Raw genomic sequence first — 16,175 nt, 5'->3', positions numbered from 1 at the left:
TGCTTTCTAATCATTTTCATGTCCTGTGGCCCACAGGTGAGGCTCCATTCCCTGGCCACACCCATTCCACACGCAGTTTGAAAGGCTATTAAGGAACCTGGAGATTTAAAGTCCCTTTGAACAGCTGAGTCACAAGGGGAAGCTGAGGAGAGGCAGCTGTGAATGTTCCTGGGTTAGGCAGGGAGGTGGTATCCCAGGTCAGAGGTACTGCTTCCTGTTGCTCATCATCAAGCACCGCGAGGGAGCCTGGGGTCATGACACCTGCTTGGAAGCCACCAGGACAACCTGGAGTCAGACCTGTTCTTGCCAGCTAACGGGCTCTGTCCTCCCAAAAAGAGGGACGGTTACAGGTATCCCTTTCATGAGCCTTTCTTCCCAGGCATCAGGGAGCCGCTGGGACATCTGGCCCACCTGCGGTGGAGAGTGGCTGGATAACTAGCCATCTCACCCTGAAAGCCCAGCTCTGGCCAGAGTGGCTCGGTTGTCCCAAGTTCCGAGAGGGTGCCGGTTCAATTCCCGGTCAGGGCACATGCCCGGTTGTAGGTTCGACCTCTAGTAGGGGGTGAGCAGCCGATTAATGTTTCTCCCTCTTTCTCTAAAATTAATAAAAGCCCGAGTTGGAAAATGCAGCCTGCAAATTAACTCTACCCACAAATTTCAGAAGCAGCCACGCTGGAAATGCAATGCAAAAGGATTTGGAGCCAGTAAGCCCAGTAATTGTCCTTCTCAGCCCAGGGCCCATGGGGACCCGGCAGAGATGCCTGCGAGGGAGCACAGGCCCCAACCACAGAGCAGCTCGCAGTGTCCACACTCCCCACAGCTGCTTGTGTATTTAAACGACTTCATTTCCTTTAAAAAGCAGCACAGGACACATATGTAATACCCTTTGTAATGCTTTAAGCAATAAAAAATAAAATAAAAAATAAAAAAGCAACACAAAAGGAAGTCCCCTGTGGTCCAGAAGATTGCTCAGACCCAAGTGAAAAACTTTATACCCAAGAGGTAATAGGGATTGTTCACGGATGTGGAAGAGGAGACCCTGCTCTCCCCAAATCATGGGCAAAGCCACTTGTGCCCTGCAGTGCACCATGACCCGGGACTGTTGCTCGGGTAGCTAAAGCTTAAGTTGCTTATGAATGTAGAGGTACTTTTCCCTCTGGGAGTTTATATGCAAATGAGTATGTGGAGGCAATGGTAAGGTCTTTAAATTACAAATGTAAAGTGATATTGCAGGGTAAATAGAACCACAGATCAACATACTGAAACCAGAGACCAGAGGACCCAGGCAAGGCCATTTCCTCCCCTCCCCTCTGGCTCCATGTGCAGGTGTAACAGCGCCCCAAGACCAGGTCAAGCAAAGCCTGACATCGCCCTGGAGTCAGCCGGTCCCCCAGCATCCCCTCCCAGGGTGTGGGCACAACTGAGATTAGGAATGTCCAGTTCAGTTGCTGACTAGCTAGGTGACCTTGGGCAAACGATATGACCTCTTTCAGTCTGACTTATCCCCCTGAACAAATGAGAGGGCTTGGACTAGCACTAGATGGTCCCTGAAGCTCATTTCATTTCCCATTGGGAGCCACAAAGCCTTTACAATAGTCATGGAATGTGGGCACAAACAGGAAGTTAAGAAAAAGTGCCAGCACATCAAGCTCAATTAGGAGACCTCCATGACTCCAAAGGCCAAGCCTGAAACCCGGGTCAAAGTGATACCGTCCATGGCTGAGGTCAGAGACTCCACCATCATAGAAAAAAAGCAAACTTTCTGAGTCTTTGCTCAGTTCTGGGACCTGACCCTCCACCAATGTTTACAAATGCTTTGAATTAATTCGTGAAGACTGAAGGCTATGGACCACTCATGTTTCCTAGCTTCTGAGTAGTCCCTCCCTAGCGGCTCTCTTGATCAGCAAATTGGTGGAGAAAGGAAACTAGAGCCACCTGCCCTGGAACGCAATAGTAATTGTCTTCAGGAGAAAACAGGAAGTTAGGATCATGCATAGATTTCCTCTAAAACCCAAATCACTCCAACTAATTATAAAAGGATCCACAAGGGCCCTCCTAAGAGTCATTCCTTTTGTGAAGCAGACCTTAGACTGGATTCTAAAAGCTGGAGCAGCCAGAGTCCCATCTCGGGCCCAGCCCTGTCCCTGGGTTGAACCCCCGGCAGCCCTGCCAGCAGGGTCACCTCCCACAACCACCTGTGTTTTTTTTGTCCTAAATACAGCTAAAGGGCCTTTGCCTGGATAGGCTGCCAGCCCTTCCCACTCCCTCCTACTCTCCTGGAGTGAATGCACCCATCTCATCTGGAAAACTCAACAGCAACTGAGAATAAGAGACAGCCCCAGCTACGTGTCCCCAGGGTCAACTTATTTCCCCTCTGTGGTTTCCTGAAAGACAGCCTGAGTGGTGTCTAGAGTAGTAAAGTCATTTTCAAGGTTCTTTCCTCTACCCTAACAACACCTTCTGGGCAAACAGAGCTCCATTAATCATTGATGGACTCAATGATCAACTGATCAACGCTGCACTGCATTTCCTGCCCCCACCCTTCCAGCTTTGGGAAAATAAAGTTTCAACATTTGACTAGGCAAGGGATAAACTTTTTCTCCTGTGAACAGTGTGCCTAGACTAGAGCCTGCCTTAGACATAATATTTAAATTACCATGAAAGGAAGGTTTCTCAGCCTTGGTACTGTGGACACTTTGGGCCCGATTATTCTTTGGGGGTGGGGAGCTGTCCTGGGCCTTGTAGGACTTTTAGCAGCATTCCTGGCTTCTACCCTCTAGGCGACAACCAAAAGGTCTCCAGACCTTGTCAAGTGTCCTCAGGGGAGGGGAGCAGTCACCCCTAGTTTAGAACCCCTGAAAGAGGCCCCTTTAACTGTTGTATTATGAGATTGAAAGCTTAGCTAGTTCCAACCCTGTGGGCCTAGCTTTAATGCTTTAGCCAGTGGTTCTCAATCTTCCTAATGCCGCGACCCTTTAATACAGTTCCTCATGTTGTAGTGACCCCCAACCATAAAATTATTTTTGTTGCTACTTCATAACTGTAATTTTGCAACTGTTATGAATCGTAATGTAAATATCTGATATGCAGGATGTATTTAGGCGACCCCTGTGAAAGGGTCGTTCGATCCCCAAAGGGGTCGTGACCCACAGGTTGAGAACCGCTCCTTTAGACTTAAATCTGCGTGAATGTTTTCTAAAGCAAACCCAATTCTGAAGACTGGCTGGCTGTTCAGTCCTATTAAGCAAATCATCCCTTTTTGGCCTGAGTCTCCAAATCCTAGTTTCATGGTTATTAAATTTGCTATGCAGTCGCCTCTTTAATCTTGTGAGAATTAAATTGCAAGAGCAGAAACGTGATGTCTAATTTTGTGCTTCAGACCCAGGAGGCTGGTGCGGCTGAGTAATTGGTCGGCTGTTCCTTTGAAGTCACTCCTTAGGGTGCAAAGAGCCTTCTGATGCGTTCCTTTAGGGAAAGGCGGTTTCCTTGTGCTTGTGAAGTATCCTGTGGCCGACAGAACCCTCAGGACAATAACTGAAGGGCTGGTTGGTCCTTAGTGGGTTTTTCCTAATATTATAAGGAAAGAAAGGTTTCAGCATTTCCCTGGTTCGTCTTCCGAAGTATTTTCATTCCTGCAGCTGTGACCTTGGGCAGATTTTTATCCCCAGCAGTAAAACAGAAGAGGAACAGAATTGCAACTACAGTTCCTGTCACAGGCCTTGTGAGATACGACCCTGTAGGTCAGACTTCAACTGTGGTCAGGTGACTTCACTGGAAAATAAAAATCGAAGACTAACAGCAATAGGAACCAGGAGGAAATCAACAATTGCCAAAAGTGATGATTTTGTCTGGGTCAGGCATTTTTACTAACAAAATATTTTAAAAATCATAGAAAAAAATTCCTTGTAGACTATAAAACTTCATCTAGTTAAAAACAGAAATATTTACATTTGAAATTACCTTGATCTGAACTCCTCCCTCCAAGGAAATTTACATCTTTAAATCCCTGTGGCCTTCTAAGGACGAGAGAAATTTTAAGGTGGCCTGTTGTCCCGACGGGCTGCTTCCTAGGGGAGCTGGGTAATCCGTCCGGAGGAGTCCTTCGAAATGGCCTGCTTGCTCACGCCTTCCAGTCCTGCAACCCTATAAAACCACCTTAACAACCACTTCATGGTTCCCTGGAAGTGCTGACCACATTGACAATGTCACGCTTTTGGAAGAGAATGTCGCCAGTCTAGAGCTCTGTGTGCTCCCACCAGCCCAGAGAAAAAGCCTCGTGGAAAGGAGGGAGGCCCACGCCATGATGACAGGCCTGGGCCGGCACTGGCATACTGAGGATTTTTATGGTCTCGCTCAAGAAATAAAAGAGGAGGTCACTGCACTAGAGCAAACATTTCCGATCATTGCTTTATTTCATTATGGTTCAACAGCAAAGTTCATTCCTCTCAAGGTGGATCTTGAATTGTTCCCTCCTCGTTCTGAATAAAAAAGGTAATGAAGAAAAAGCCTGTACTTTTGGAGACCTAGCATCTTATTTATGCTAAGAAGCTTTTGACCGCAATTTCATGTTACAATATTTCCTGCTGGCATCTTGGTGGTCACACGGAGCTGCCCACCCTCCAGTGAAGATGGCTGTCCACAACTGCCACCGTTGAAACCAAAAGTAAGTGTTGAAAAATGCACCTTTTACAATAAAAAAGTAGAAACCAATTCAATTTCCTTTTTTTTTTTACGAATATAAAGTTTCTTGTAAATATGTACAGTCTGTTGAGCTACTTCTAGAGCAGGAAGCATTTCACACATGGGACACACGATATACACGCCGGGCTCTAGAGGCCCGTTTCTCATGGAGATCCTAAATGAAATGCCAAGACTGAAAGACTCGTTTGCAGTGACCTTTCCAAATGCTGTGGACCAAGAGCCAAAACTTCAGCAAACATTCAGTCGGGTCTGCCCTGGGGGAGGGAAGGGATGCAGTATGACCCCAAAGACTCAAAGCAACACATAGAACACGACAGCATGACACTGGCCAAGGGTGCGACAACAGGGAGGGTCTCGGGCGTTTCAGAGGAGAAAGCACTTAGGTTAAGAGACGAGCAGGAAGGAGCCGGGACTCGGGCCAGGCTGCAATCTGGAAAGGGTCTGAACTGTGGACACCTGGGTTGAAACACGGTCATGTTCACCTGCTGCGGTGGGAACAGGGCTACCTGTCGGCCTACCTAGGATTGCCTTGGTGGTGGGAGGCGTGCCTAAGAGAATACGAAGCGAGAGATGCCTTGTGGGAGATTAAAGGCAGAAATAAGGCCGCTAGTTAGCTTGCCAACTGCAAAGCCTCTAGGTTGGTTCTTTACCAGTTGCCAGGAATTTACCGGCCGCCAGAGGGTAGAAACAGATGGGCCGCACTGCACCTAAGGAGGACTTCTGGCCCCGGCAGAGGTGGGAGCTGAGCTGCGGCTGCCTTTTCCTGGTCTTAGTCTAGCCCTAGGGAAAGGCTCGTTGGGAAGTCACAGTTTTGTGGGGTAGAACCGTGCTGGGTTTGTGTGAATAGTCATCCACGTGGATCGGCAGGAAGCGTGACCGTGTGAGGTGGTGGTTTGCTGAAATCCTTCTCTGGTCGTAAGGCTTGAGCGTTTGGTTTTTGTTGGTTCAGTGCTACAGACCGCAGCTTCTGTGGCCAGTGAGCTGGCAAGTCGTCAGAGGGTCTCGATCTGTGGGAGCTATGGACGGTCCAGGACATTGCAGAGCAGCCGGGTCGGGGGGCAGCACATGCAGCGAACAGCCATGCAGAACTCCCGGACGGGTCTCTTCCATCCCAGGGCGGGAACAGCGTGCCATCGCAGACACGAGGTGGGTGCCCCCAGTCCCCTCCCAGGCCCAGAGGCCCATGGGTGCTGGGCTCAGAGCAAATCTATTGCATGCTTTCCTGGCCAAAGCTACATGAAGCGGGACAGCAGGCCGGGGAGATGACGCTGAGGGGCGGGGAGGGAAAGCTTCTCGAGGTCCCTTGGCCCCAAGTCACTGCCTCCGAGCCGAGGCCCGATGACCTCCATACATTCTCAGCTGGTGGGAGGGGTAGTCGTCAAGGCCATAAAAGGCAATGAGAACAGTAAACATTTGGCTAAGATGTCGCCCTGGGTAAAACGGGGCCTTTTGCCAGGAAGGGCGAGGATGAGAATGGGCCTATGTGAGTGCAGGAAGTTAGCCAACTGGCGGGGACTCTTCTACGATACGTTTCAGTAGCAAAGACCTGATGTGTGATCTAGCTAAAAATGACTACAACAGGAAATACATTGCTATTCAAATCTAGTAAGAATTCTGTTGTCTTAAAAAAAAAAAAAAGGAAAAAAACTTAGAAAAAACACACAAACAAAAAACAACCAACCCTAGGATCTTAAAGTAGCTATTAATTAGGATTCTAACCACGTTGTAGTTAGTGCCGGGTTGGTTTCCTCTGATGAACTGGTACAGGCTAGAGCTAGGTACAAAAGTTTATGAATGCTTGGAAAGAGTAACAAAGTGCAAAGGGGATGACCGCAGGACGGTGCCGGCAGCTCCCAGGAGCCTCAGCCCCACACCTCCTAGCAGGGTGTCCGTGCCGAGGTGGGTCTGGGTCCAGCTGTGCCACGAGTGGCTGAGCCATGGCCCTGGGGTCCCCTTCAGCGGCGTTCCATCGTGTGTTTGGTGTTTTCCTGCAGATTACGATGAGGAGTTGGCTTTTCTGACTGAGGTTTATACTGAAGACTGGTCCCAGACCTACAAGCAAAAGGAGGAGGAGCGGTTTTAGCCACCAGAGGCCAGAAATTGCTGTGCTCTTTGCATAATCCTAACAGGAAGTTTGCAGCACCTGGTTCCCCTCTCAGCGGTTAATGCTGAGTGCTGGGCAGGGTGGCACCAACTAGCAGAGCCAACCCTCAAAGCTTGGAGTCCATCAGGGACTGAAATTCACTAAAAAGTCTCAAAGACTATGAGTATGTCTACTGTTACACACACACACACACACACACACACACACACACACACACACCATCTTATGGAGCAAAGAAAATAAAAAACATTTAGATGGCTTTTCCCCTCTCTGTCCCAACAGGAGTGCGACGGTGACCGGCATTAGAAGAAAAATGTGATCTAGAAAGTCAGCTTCAGTGACGGAAGATTCAAATTCTTCTAGAAGGCAGCCACTGCGACCAGTGTCAGGGCAGCCTTCCTGACAATGCTGATGTATGTGTACACGTGCATGTGTGCTTGGGAAGGTAAGGCGCAGAACGCTCTGTGTAGTAAGCTGTGTCTAAGAAGGGAGAATGCACACACACCTGCTTACATGCATACTCTCTAGAAGCTGCCAGCACCTGTTGCCTCTGAGGAAGGGAAAGATCCAGTGTGGCAGCTATCGCATTGGTGGGACACACGCACACACACTACCCATTTGCTTAGAAGTCTCTTGTGAAATCAACTACCTTTCCTTCCTAACCTCATGTGCTCACCAAGCCTGAGTTCCTTCTCACAACAGAGGCCCGGAGGGGGCCTCAGCTCCCAGGTCACTCCTCTGTCCTCCGGAGGGTGCCTCACCTTGTTGACCTGGGACAGGGGCGTCCTCACAGCTCCCGCAGGAAGCCGGCCCCTGCTGCTGTCTTCAAACAGCCTCCCAGGGGACCGCTCCCTCCGCGTGCTGAGCATGCGGCCTGGGGACTTCTCCCGCTCCAGGGGGCGGCCAGGAGACTTGTCCCTGCGCAGCTCGGTCCGCCCCTCTCGGTAGCGGTGGGGTGTGCTTGGCTCTCGCGGGTGGCTGGGGCCTTCGGGTGGCGCCGGGCTGGAGGCCACACGCTTGGTGATGTGCTCGTTGTACGTTGGCGGGCCTCGCTTGTTGGGGCTGCTGGCAACAGGAGAGGGAGGGGAGCTGAGGAGTCACACCCCAAAGGGGCATTCTCCTCCTGTGAGAATCCCCCGTCCCCCAGCTCACCACTGTCCCCCAGCTCACCACTGACCCTGAGAAAAGGGTCCCACCTGGAGTTCTCCAGGCTCTTAGTGGGGAGGACAGGGAAGAGAGCACAGATGACGACAAAAGAAAATCAAGCTTCCGCTCTAGGAGCAGGCTTTTGTTTACTGAGCACCTACTGTGCCAGGCCCTGTGCTCAGCTCTTACTGTCCTTAGATCATCACAACAGCACAAGCTGGGAACAGGCAGGCCCCACACTGTACAGACAGGAAATGGAGACCAGGCGGGCTGGTGGCTGGCCTGAGCTAGTGAACGGCGGACTGGGACTCTGCTCAGGTCAGTCTGATGTCATAATCCCCAACCTCTATCCTTCGACCTAGTCTTTTCCAGAGCCTTGGAGGCGCGGGAGGACGGCAGGCAGAGGGTGAGCCTGCTGAAAGGCCCTCGATGCAGGGAGCACTTGGAGAGAGCCTGTTTCCTCCCTGCCGGCTGCCATTGCTGTCCCCCTCCTGGGCTGGTGTTCAGTCCCCTCTCCCTCCAGGTGGCTTTCTAAGGAGGCAACCCAATGCTGATGGGAGAGGTGTAGGGATCAGGCCTGACATAAGCAGGAAACCAAGCAGGGCAGATAAAAACAGTGTAGCTGCTCATAAATGTCCCTGACCCCAAAGGGTGATGGCTAATAACCAATCAGGTGAAAATACTGAGGCCCCTCCTCCCAGCCCCCCCAAAAAGAAAGAAAATACTGAGGCCTTTTTGTACAACAAACTAACCCTGTACCCAGCACTGCCTGGGTGTTTCATGATGATTTCTGCACACATGTCGCTAACCACCTCTGAAGAAGCAAAAGCAAGAAACAGAACTGACATGCGGCCTCCAAATCAATTCCTTTCCACCCTCATGAGCAGAAAAAGATCTGGGTCCTCATTATCTGAGCATGATTAGTGCTGGGAGAAGGCAACCCACCTAAAATGAGACCATTTTATAGCGAATCCACTTGGAGACATATTTTCATTGACTGGGGCTTTATCTTCAAAAGTAAAAGGAGAAATCAGGAAAATAAATTTATTTTATCCTTGATATTTTAAAAATCTAAATTACATGCTAATTCTAAAAATGAACCAAGTATGAATCTCATACTGATTTATTTTGCTGTAACTTTCTCAGCAAAATCATATGCTCGAAAAAAAATTTAAAAGTTATATGCTAACATGTTACATGACATCCTTTACATAGATGCTAGCTTTTGCAGTAAAACGTAAGGACATCTCTTCGAAAATATCTGAGAATGTCACTGGTTTTTCCAAAGGCCTATTGTAATCCTTGAAACTTAAATCCTTCTCTTTGGGACAGTTTATCATTTTATCAAATTTGTTGATTTTCTTTCTTCAATTATTGGTCTAACTTTACCAGAACCTCTTTTGTCAACGCCCAGCATTGAAAGCAACTGAGCAAAAAGATACTGATCCCTGGGGGAGGAAGACTAGAGCAAGTTGAGATGCCTGTTGGTATAAGTAAAGTTTTATTGGAACTCAGCCATGCCCATCTGGTGATGCACTGTCTGTGGCTCTTCCACACGACAGCCGAGCTGAGTAGCGGAGACAGAGACCATATGGCCCACAAAGCCAGAAATATTTACTATCTGGACTTTTACAGAAAAAGTTTGCCAATTCCTGCTCCACCGTGAAACAGAGGTTGGTGAGCGGAGATCGTTTTATAAGCAGTTGGTTCGTTGTGCACAGTTTCATGCCATTCTCTTACTTCCCGGTGCAACTCTAACTGTGCAGACCCAGATACCAAATGCTCAGGAAGCCAGACCTCCCTGCACTGAGCATGCAGCAACAGAACAGAGTAACTGGGGTTTCAACAGCTTGAAACCAAGGTTTACATTCATCTCTAGTTACGTGGCTTTAAGATATGGCAGACAAATAAAATGAACCCCAAGCAGGAGGATTACATTAAGTCTGTTTGTAACGGATGAGAAATTATAAAATGTGTCCACAGGGGCCCATCAGAAAGTGAGAGGGAGATTACTGCCCAGGGGAAGAGAGATGGCTCAAGGAAGGCCATTCGGGATGTCGGCTTAGATTAATGGGACAAGAGAAAATACCCATCATTCTAGGCCGAGTAGGCAAGCTTCCATCTCCATATGCACTAATAACCAATGATCTTCCACGTCAATTTTATGCTTCTTGCAAAGAGTTACATTTCCTGCTCTGCTAACCGCCCAGGGCAATGTGGCTGACCTGCGGAGCAGCCGCGGATTTGGACTGAGAACGCCAGGCCCAGAGCTAGTCTTGTCGTGTTGCTTACACGTTGGGGGAAATTCGGTTAAACGTTTCATGTAACTGCTGTCCAGTTTTGCCAAGCTGTGTAGTGACTTTCAAATACTAGTTTTCACAACCTGGAGACCAGATTGTTGCTTTCACATGATGTGCGTAGTGTCTCATGACTGAGTTTGCTTTGTTTTATAGGGTCTGTACACCTTGTATTTTCCAACAGCTATTTTGTAAACAGATGATGTATTTCTCCATTGAAAACACACTTTTAAAAAAGCAACAACAACCAGCACTCTTCTCCCCCAATTTCAGACTTTTACCTTCTAACCTGCCTAACGCAGTCCCCAGCTAAAGGCCATGTAGAAGCCAAGAGGCAACTAAAGACTACCAGCTGGCTTTGCATGTGCCTGACAACAGCATGACTTCTGCCCGTGTTCACAGAAACTGGAGCCGCTTTCGACTACAGGAAAAGCAACTCCCTCAGAGACACCACACAGTCCCAGAAGGACGGTGCCTGGCCCTGAACTAGTGAGGCGATGGAGAAAAGATCTAATTACAGTACTTTGATCTAATTACAGTTCTTGACATGAGTAGGAACTCCTTAAATAAAGCCTAGGTAAATAAAATAAAAACCGCTTAAATAAAATCTAAAATTTCCCAGGAGGACTTGAGCAGCCACTCTTGAGGCAGGGGCAGGCCAAGAGTGAGGAGCGCTGGTTATTCAGCCAGTCCTGGGATTAAAACCACACCGACCCAACGTTTCTGACTGGCTCTTATATTTCAGCAAAAGAGAGAGACAGGGTATTAAATAGCCTCAGAGGCCCTAACCAGTTCGGCTCAGTGGATAGAGCATCAGCCTGCGGACTCAAGGGTCCCAGGTAAGATTCCAGTCAAGGGCATGTACCTTGGTTGCAGGCACATACCCAGTAGGGAGCGTGCAGGAGGCAGCTGATCGATGTTTCTCTCTCAATGATGTTTCTGACTCTCTCTATCTCTCTCCCTTCCTCTCTGTAAAAAATCAATAAAATATATTAAAATAAATAAATAGCCTCAGAGTATTAAATTAATGACTCTCCCAAAACCTGAGCATTTTGTGATATCAGAGGTGTTTCCTCTACAAACCAAGTCCCTTCAGATTAGAAAGTGTCTTCGTCATCTATGCACCCAGCCCGGACATCGTGTCTGGCACATGGTAGGGGGTCCACATAACTCTCTGTAGACGTGGGGTTGTAAACCAGTCCAAACATTAAATCCTAGATCATTAAATATCCCCCGGGTTAAATCCTCGCAGCCCTTCCTGTGAACCAAGGGCTTGAACTTCACACATCTCATGCCTCCGCATGGACCTGGAGCCGGCTAGCCCTCCACGCAGGACAAGGCCAGGCCCACTTCCACACATGCTGAGGGACAACAGGTCTCCGCCTCCGCGGAGGAAAACGCAGCAACATCTACCAAAATCACAAGTGCACAGCCGCTGCTCGGAATTTACCCTCCAGGTAGATTCCTAAGATGCAGAGTAACAAAATGACATAGGCACAGTCACTTGCTACAGCAACAGACGGGAAACAATCCAATACCCAATGGGAAAGGAGCAGTTAAATAAGCCGAACGTCATGGGGAGGAATGCTGTGTAGGCATCAAAAAGAAGGAAGAAATACTCCTTACACTGACACGGAACGCGCTCTGAAATGTGAAGGTCTGCGGGCATGCACCGTGTGCGGCCGCCTGTATTAAAGGAAGGGGAGAGCGAGGCCCTCCAGAAACCTGTTCCTTCAGACAAGCAGCAAGAACACCGACAAACACCATCAAAATCAACTTCCCAGAACTCTGGAAATTAACCAAAGGCTTGCAAGAGCGTCTATGTAGGAAAAACAGCTGAATTTCAGTAAGAACAAGCTTTGTGACACTTTAACTTGACCTGCTCCCCCGGCTTTCTCCCCAGATCTGCAGTCCTGTTGAAAGCAGCAGCCTTGTAACCACAGGAGCCGTGGAAGCCAGCAGAGTAGCCGCCACCAGAGGGAGCTGGCGGGACTGACGCTCCCCAGAAAACTGTCACCAGCTGACCTGTCTGGTTCCTCCAGGGAAAGGACCCTTCTCAATTTGCCCTGGTTGAGCGCTCCCTCGCTCCCTCATTGGAAAAGCCCTATCCCAGGGAACGTCAGTGGCAGCCGTAGTAAGAATCCGTCTGGGAGAGTCACTACATAAACAGCAGCAAGCCCAAGGAGGGGACCAGATTTCCCGCCACCACATTCTATTATCTGAGAGGCTTGGTTTTCAACAAAATAATCATGACATACAGAGGGACGTATAGATAGGACTTCATTTCTTCCGGGAAATCTTCCCTGACCCCTAAGTCCAGGCTGGGGCCCTCCTCTGAGCTCCACGGTAGCTCAAACGACCCTGATGGCAGCCTCAGCCTTCTAGGCTGTGCTGGAATGGCCTGATCGCATGTGTCTCTCCCCTGGGACATCACGGGGGTGGGGGGGATGCATCTGGTTTACACCAGGAAACGAACCCTCCCACGACCGCCCAACCAGCCCGGAAGGATATCTGCTAAAGCAATGAATGCATAATGCACGCTCCACCCAAACAGAGCCAGGGAGACACCCTCCAGAGAAAGGCCGGCCGTTTCCTCCCGCCTGTGCTCAGGGGCATTTAAGCAGTCTCCTGCCAGTACCGTGACTGTGTCATGTCAAGGCTGCAGAGCTCAAAGAAATGGGTGGCTTGAGCTTCAATACCAGGGAACCTCTAGCCAGTGTAGCAAGACTGCCTTCTGCTTTGCAGAAAGCGCTGACCCCTGGAATGAGAAGAGGAGGGGCACGGTACCTGCGGGAGGTGGAGGGACCCCGGTGGTGGTCAGTTCCAGACTCCTTCACGAGGTTTCCTTTGCAGCAAATGATCCTCAGTTTATCCTGGTATGAGGACGCCAGGTAAATCGCTCCCGAGGAAATTGCAGGGCCCAGGTAGCGTGGGTTTGGGATTTCCAAATACGCTCGAGCAGGGGTCCTGCAGAGAAGAGAAGAGTAGCAGTGCAGGAAAGGAAGCAACAAGCGCCCGGCCCCACACCCACCCCAACCCTGAGCCCGCCGGAGCCTGCGGCCAGTGCTTACCCCAGAGCGGAGCGTGCCTGGATCTCAATCACTTCTAGTGAGTTGAAGTGGGTCACAAACAGATAGGGTTCTCTGTAGGCTGTGGGGCCGCCACAGAGGAAGAGTGAGAAGAAAGGGTTAAGAGAAAGAAAATCAAAACCAGCCTGCAGTGCACCCTTGGGCCCAGCAATCCCACCTAAGCACAGTGAGGCATGCTCGAGGGTGTTCACTGCCATGTCGTCAGAGCAGAAGATGGGAACCAACTCAAGAGTACGTGCGAGGGGATCAGGTACACACCATGTGGCACAGCTGTGGAATTCTGCACACACAGCTGCAGAAATGCAAGAACCTCTCCAGTACTGATGGGGGGGGTGGGGGTGCTGAGGTGTGTAGTTTTACTTAGTGCATAAAGCAAGGTTCAGAATGATGTGTCAAGTGTGTTACTGTAATGATCAAAAAGGGGGACATAGAATGTATTTTCCTCTGCATTTGCATAAAGCCCTAGAAAGATAAGAAACTCAAAACTTTTTTCTCTTGAGCGAGTGGGCATGGAGAGTTTGGAAGATGGGTAATATGGATGAAACTTTTCATTGTACACGTTAAAATTTTTTGATTATGTGCATTTTGAAAAAATTAAATAAAAAAAGACTGGTTTCATAGGTAATTAGATATTTCTGGTCACTGAAACTCTAAAGATGACTGGAGATCTTTTCTGTCTTAAAGGGAAAAGGAGCTCATCCCTCCTATTCCTGTGGTCCCTGTGCTTGGGTATTAGACTACTAGTCACGCCTCCTGGTGCTGAGGCCCGGGGGAGTCTCCTGGCCTTGAATCTGGGCTGGCTCTGTGGCCTGCTTTAACCAGCGGAACACGGTGGAAGCGAGGCCTGAGCTTCCGCTTCTGCTCACATGGAGAGGAGCTGAGGCCTCCAGCCACCAGCCCCAGCCAGGCTCCCACCAATGCTGCCATGTTGGTGAGGCCACTGTGGACTTTCTAGTTGTCCTGTGACCCGGCTGACACATGAAACAGAACTATCCAGGCAACCACAGAATCATCGGCCATAAGTTGTGTTAAGTCACTAGGTTCTGAAACTTGATACGCAGCAATAGGTCAACGAAAAAGCCTTGAGGGGCATTTCAGCTGTGATGGTAATTCCCAACATTCACAGGGACAAGCAAGTTCATGCTTGTATGTGTGTGTGATCACGTAGATAGTCCCACGTTTAGAACTTAGGAGCAGAGGATACCATTTGACAAGTGCATACAAATTAGTACAAGATTTCATCACATGCTACTTACACTTACAACAAGAACGGCCAGGACCTGAGTGCTTTGCCCAATTAGAACTGATAATATTGACAGGTGTTCGGCTAGGCCATGGGATACCCTGCTGCCTTTGAAATGATGTAAGTAAACTCAGGGAATGGTCTGCTTTCTATCATGAGACCCTAACAAATACTTTGCAAGGCCAGTGGGTTTGGCTGATGCAATTCTTTATCAAGCCTTAGACTCTGCCCTGAGCACGGACTCGGGGGATGACTACACGTGGCACTTGGTGTCCAATGGAACCCACGAGCACAGTGCATGGGCCAAAACGAATTCCACCGCCAATTCTTTCCCAGGACACCAGCTGCTGGCGAAAGGAGCCCCCCACACCTTGCCTCACTCACCGAAGGCCAAAGGTAAGCGACTCCACTTGAGATCGTCTGTGCGGCTACGTCTCCCGTAAGAATCCACAAACACCCCAAATTCTGCAAGGAGTCAGAGCCCGGGCATCAGCATAGCTGAGGCGGACACACACTTTGACGGAAGAAGGAGGAATCGAGCCCAGGGGACCACTGGCCAGATTTCACCAGATGGTTAAAACCTAAGGGCCCTGCTAAGCCTGATCTATTAGAAAAGGAGGGTTCAAGTGAAAGGGGGAGAGAGAGGAAAGGAAAAGGGAGGAGGGAGGAGGGAGGGTGGGGGAAAGGAGGGCAGGGAGGAAAGGGGGGAAACAGAGACCCAGAGACAAGAAGGAAGAGAAGACCCAGAGATTTGGAAAGAACAAAGAAGAGACACATCAAGAGGAAAGAAAAAGGAAAGACAAAAATATAAGGACGGGGAGAGAGGTGAGGACGGGGAGAGAGGTGAGGACGGGGAGAGCGGTGAGGACGGGGAGAGCGGTGAGGACGGGGAGAGAGGTGAGGACGGGGAGAGAGGTGAGGACGGGGAGAGCGGTGAGGACGGGGAGAGAAGTGAGGACGGGGAGAGCGGTGAGGACGGGGAGAGAGGTGAGGACGGGGAGAGAGGTGAGGACGGGGAGAGCGGTGAGGACGGGGAAAGAGGTGAGGACGGGGAGAGCGGTGAGGACGGGGAAAGAGGTGAGGACGGGGAGAGCGGTGAGGATGGGGAGAGAGGTGAGGATGGGGAGAGAAGTGAGGACGGGGAGAGAGGTGAGGACGGGGAGAGAAGTGAGGACGGGGAGAGAGGTGAGGACGGGGAGAGAGGTGAGGACAGAGAAGGAAAGGACTGCCTGACCTTCGGACAGAATGGAGTAGCGCTGGTCAGGGGAGCGCCCGGGTGGGGACAGGACGGGCATCCCGAGAGGCCTTAGTGGCAGCTGGAAGGAGTTCTCTGCACCCCAGCAGGACCCGCCTTGCCCCAGAGTCCCCAACAATTGCAGCCCTGGGGGACCCGGTCTGGGTCTGCTGGTGCCAGCAGCCCTCAGAGCAGCAGCGAGCGGCAGCCCCGACTCACCGTGGAAGCAGAGCAGGTACTCCTCCCGCTGCCCGGCACTGTTCACCTGCATTATCGAGACAGGGAAACTGTGGGAAGAGGAGGCAAACACAGCAGGCGCCAAGGAATGGTCGTTCTTATCCAGGAATTCTGAAAAGGCAGG

The 16,175-nt window shown here is 50.1% G+C and overlaps 1 protein-coding gene across 5 annotated transcripts in view; it reads right to left on the bottom strand.

Annotated features, from left to right (window-relative positions):
• Nucleotides 1–4,389: 4,389 nt before the first annotated feature.
• The window catches only part of CIT (citron rho-interacting serine/threonine kinase), a 165,003-nt gene continuing 153,217 nt past the window's right edge, over nucleotides 4,390–16,175 (bottom strand). For 3 of the 5 annotated variants that reach the window (XM_023760388.1, XM_023760390.1, XM_014462468.2), the window contains 6 exons: nucleotides 16,034–16,162; nucleotides 14,965–15,045; nucleotides 13,320–13,398; nucleotides 13,036–13,215; nucleotides 7,567–7,870; nucleotides 4,390–6,753 (listed from right to left, as the gene is read on the bottom strand). In XM_023760388.1, coding sequence (XP_023616156.1) covers nucleotides 6,730–6,753; nucleotides 7,567–7,870; nucleotides 13,036–13,215; nucleotides 13,320–13,398; nucleotides 14,965–15,045; nucleotides 16,034–16,162 — 797 coding nt within the window. In that variant the 3' untranslated portion in view covers nucleotides 4,390–6,729. The remainder of the gene's footprint in view (nucleotides 6,754–7,566; nucleotides 7,871–13,035; nucleotides 13,216–13,319; nucleotides 13,399–14,964; nucleotides 15,046–16,033; nucleotides 16,163–16,175) is intronic. The other 2 variants (XM_014462467.2, XM_006096555.3) reach the window with 2 other exon arrangements.

The sequence above is a fragment of the Myotis lucifugus genome, unplaced genomic scaffold (genome assembly GCF_000147115.1).
Source record: "Myotis lucifugus unplaced genomic scaffold, Myoluc2.0 scaffold_181, whole genome shotgun sequence".
Lineage (NCBI taxonomy): Eukaryota > Metazoa > Chordata > Mammalia > Chiroptera > Vespertilionidae > Myotis > Myotis lucifugus.
This window is presented reverse-complemented; position numbering and strand designations above follow the sequence as displayed.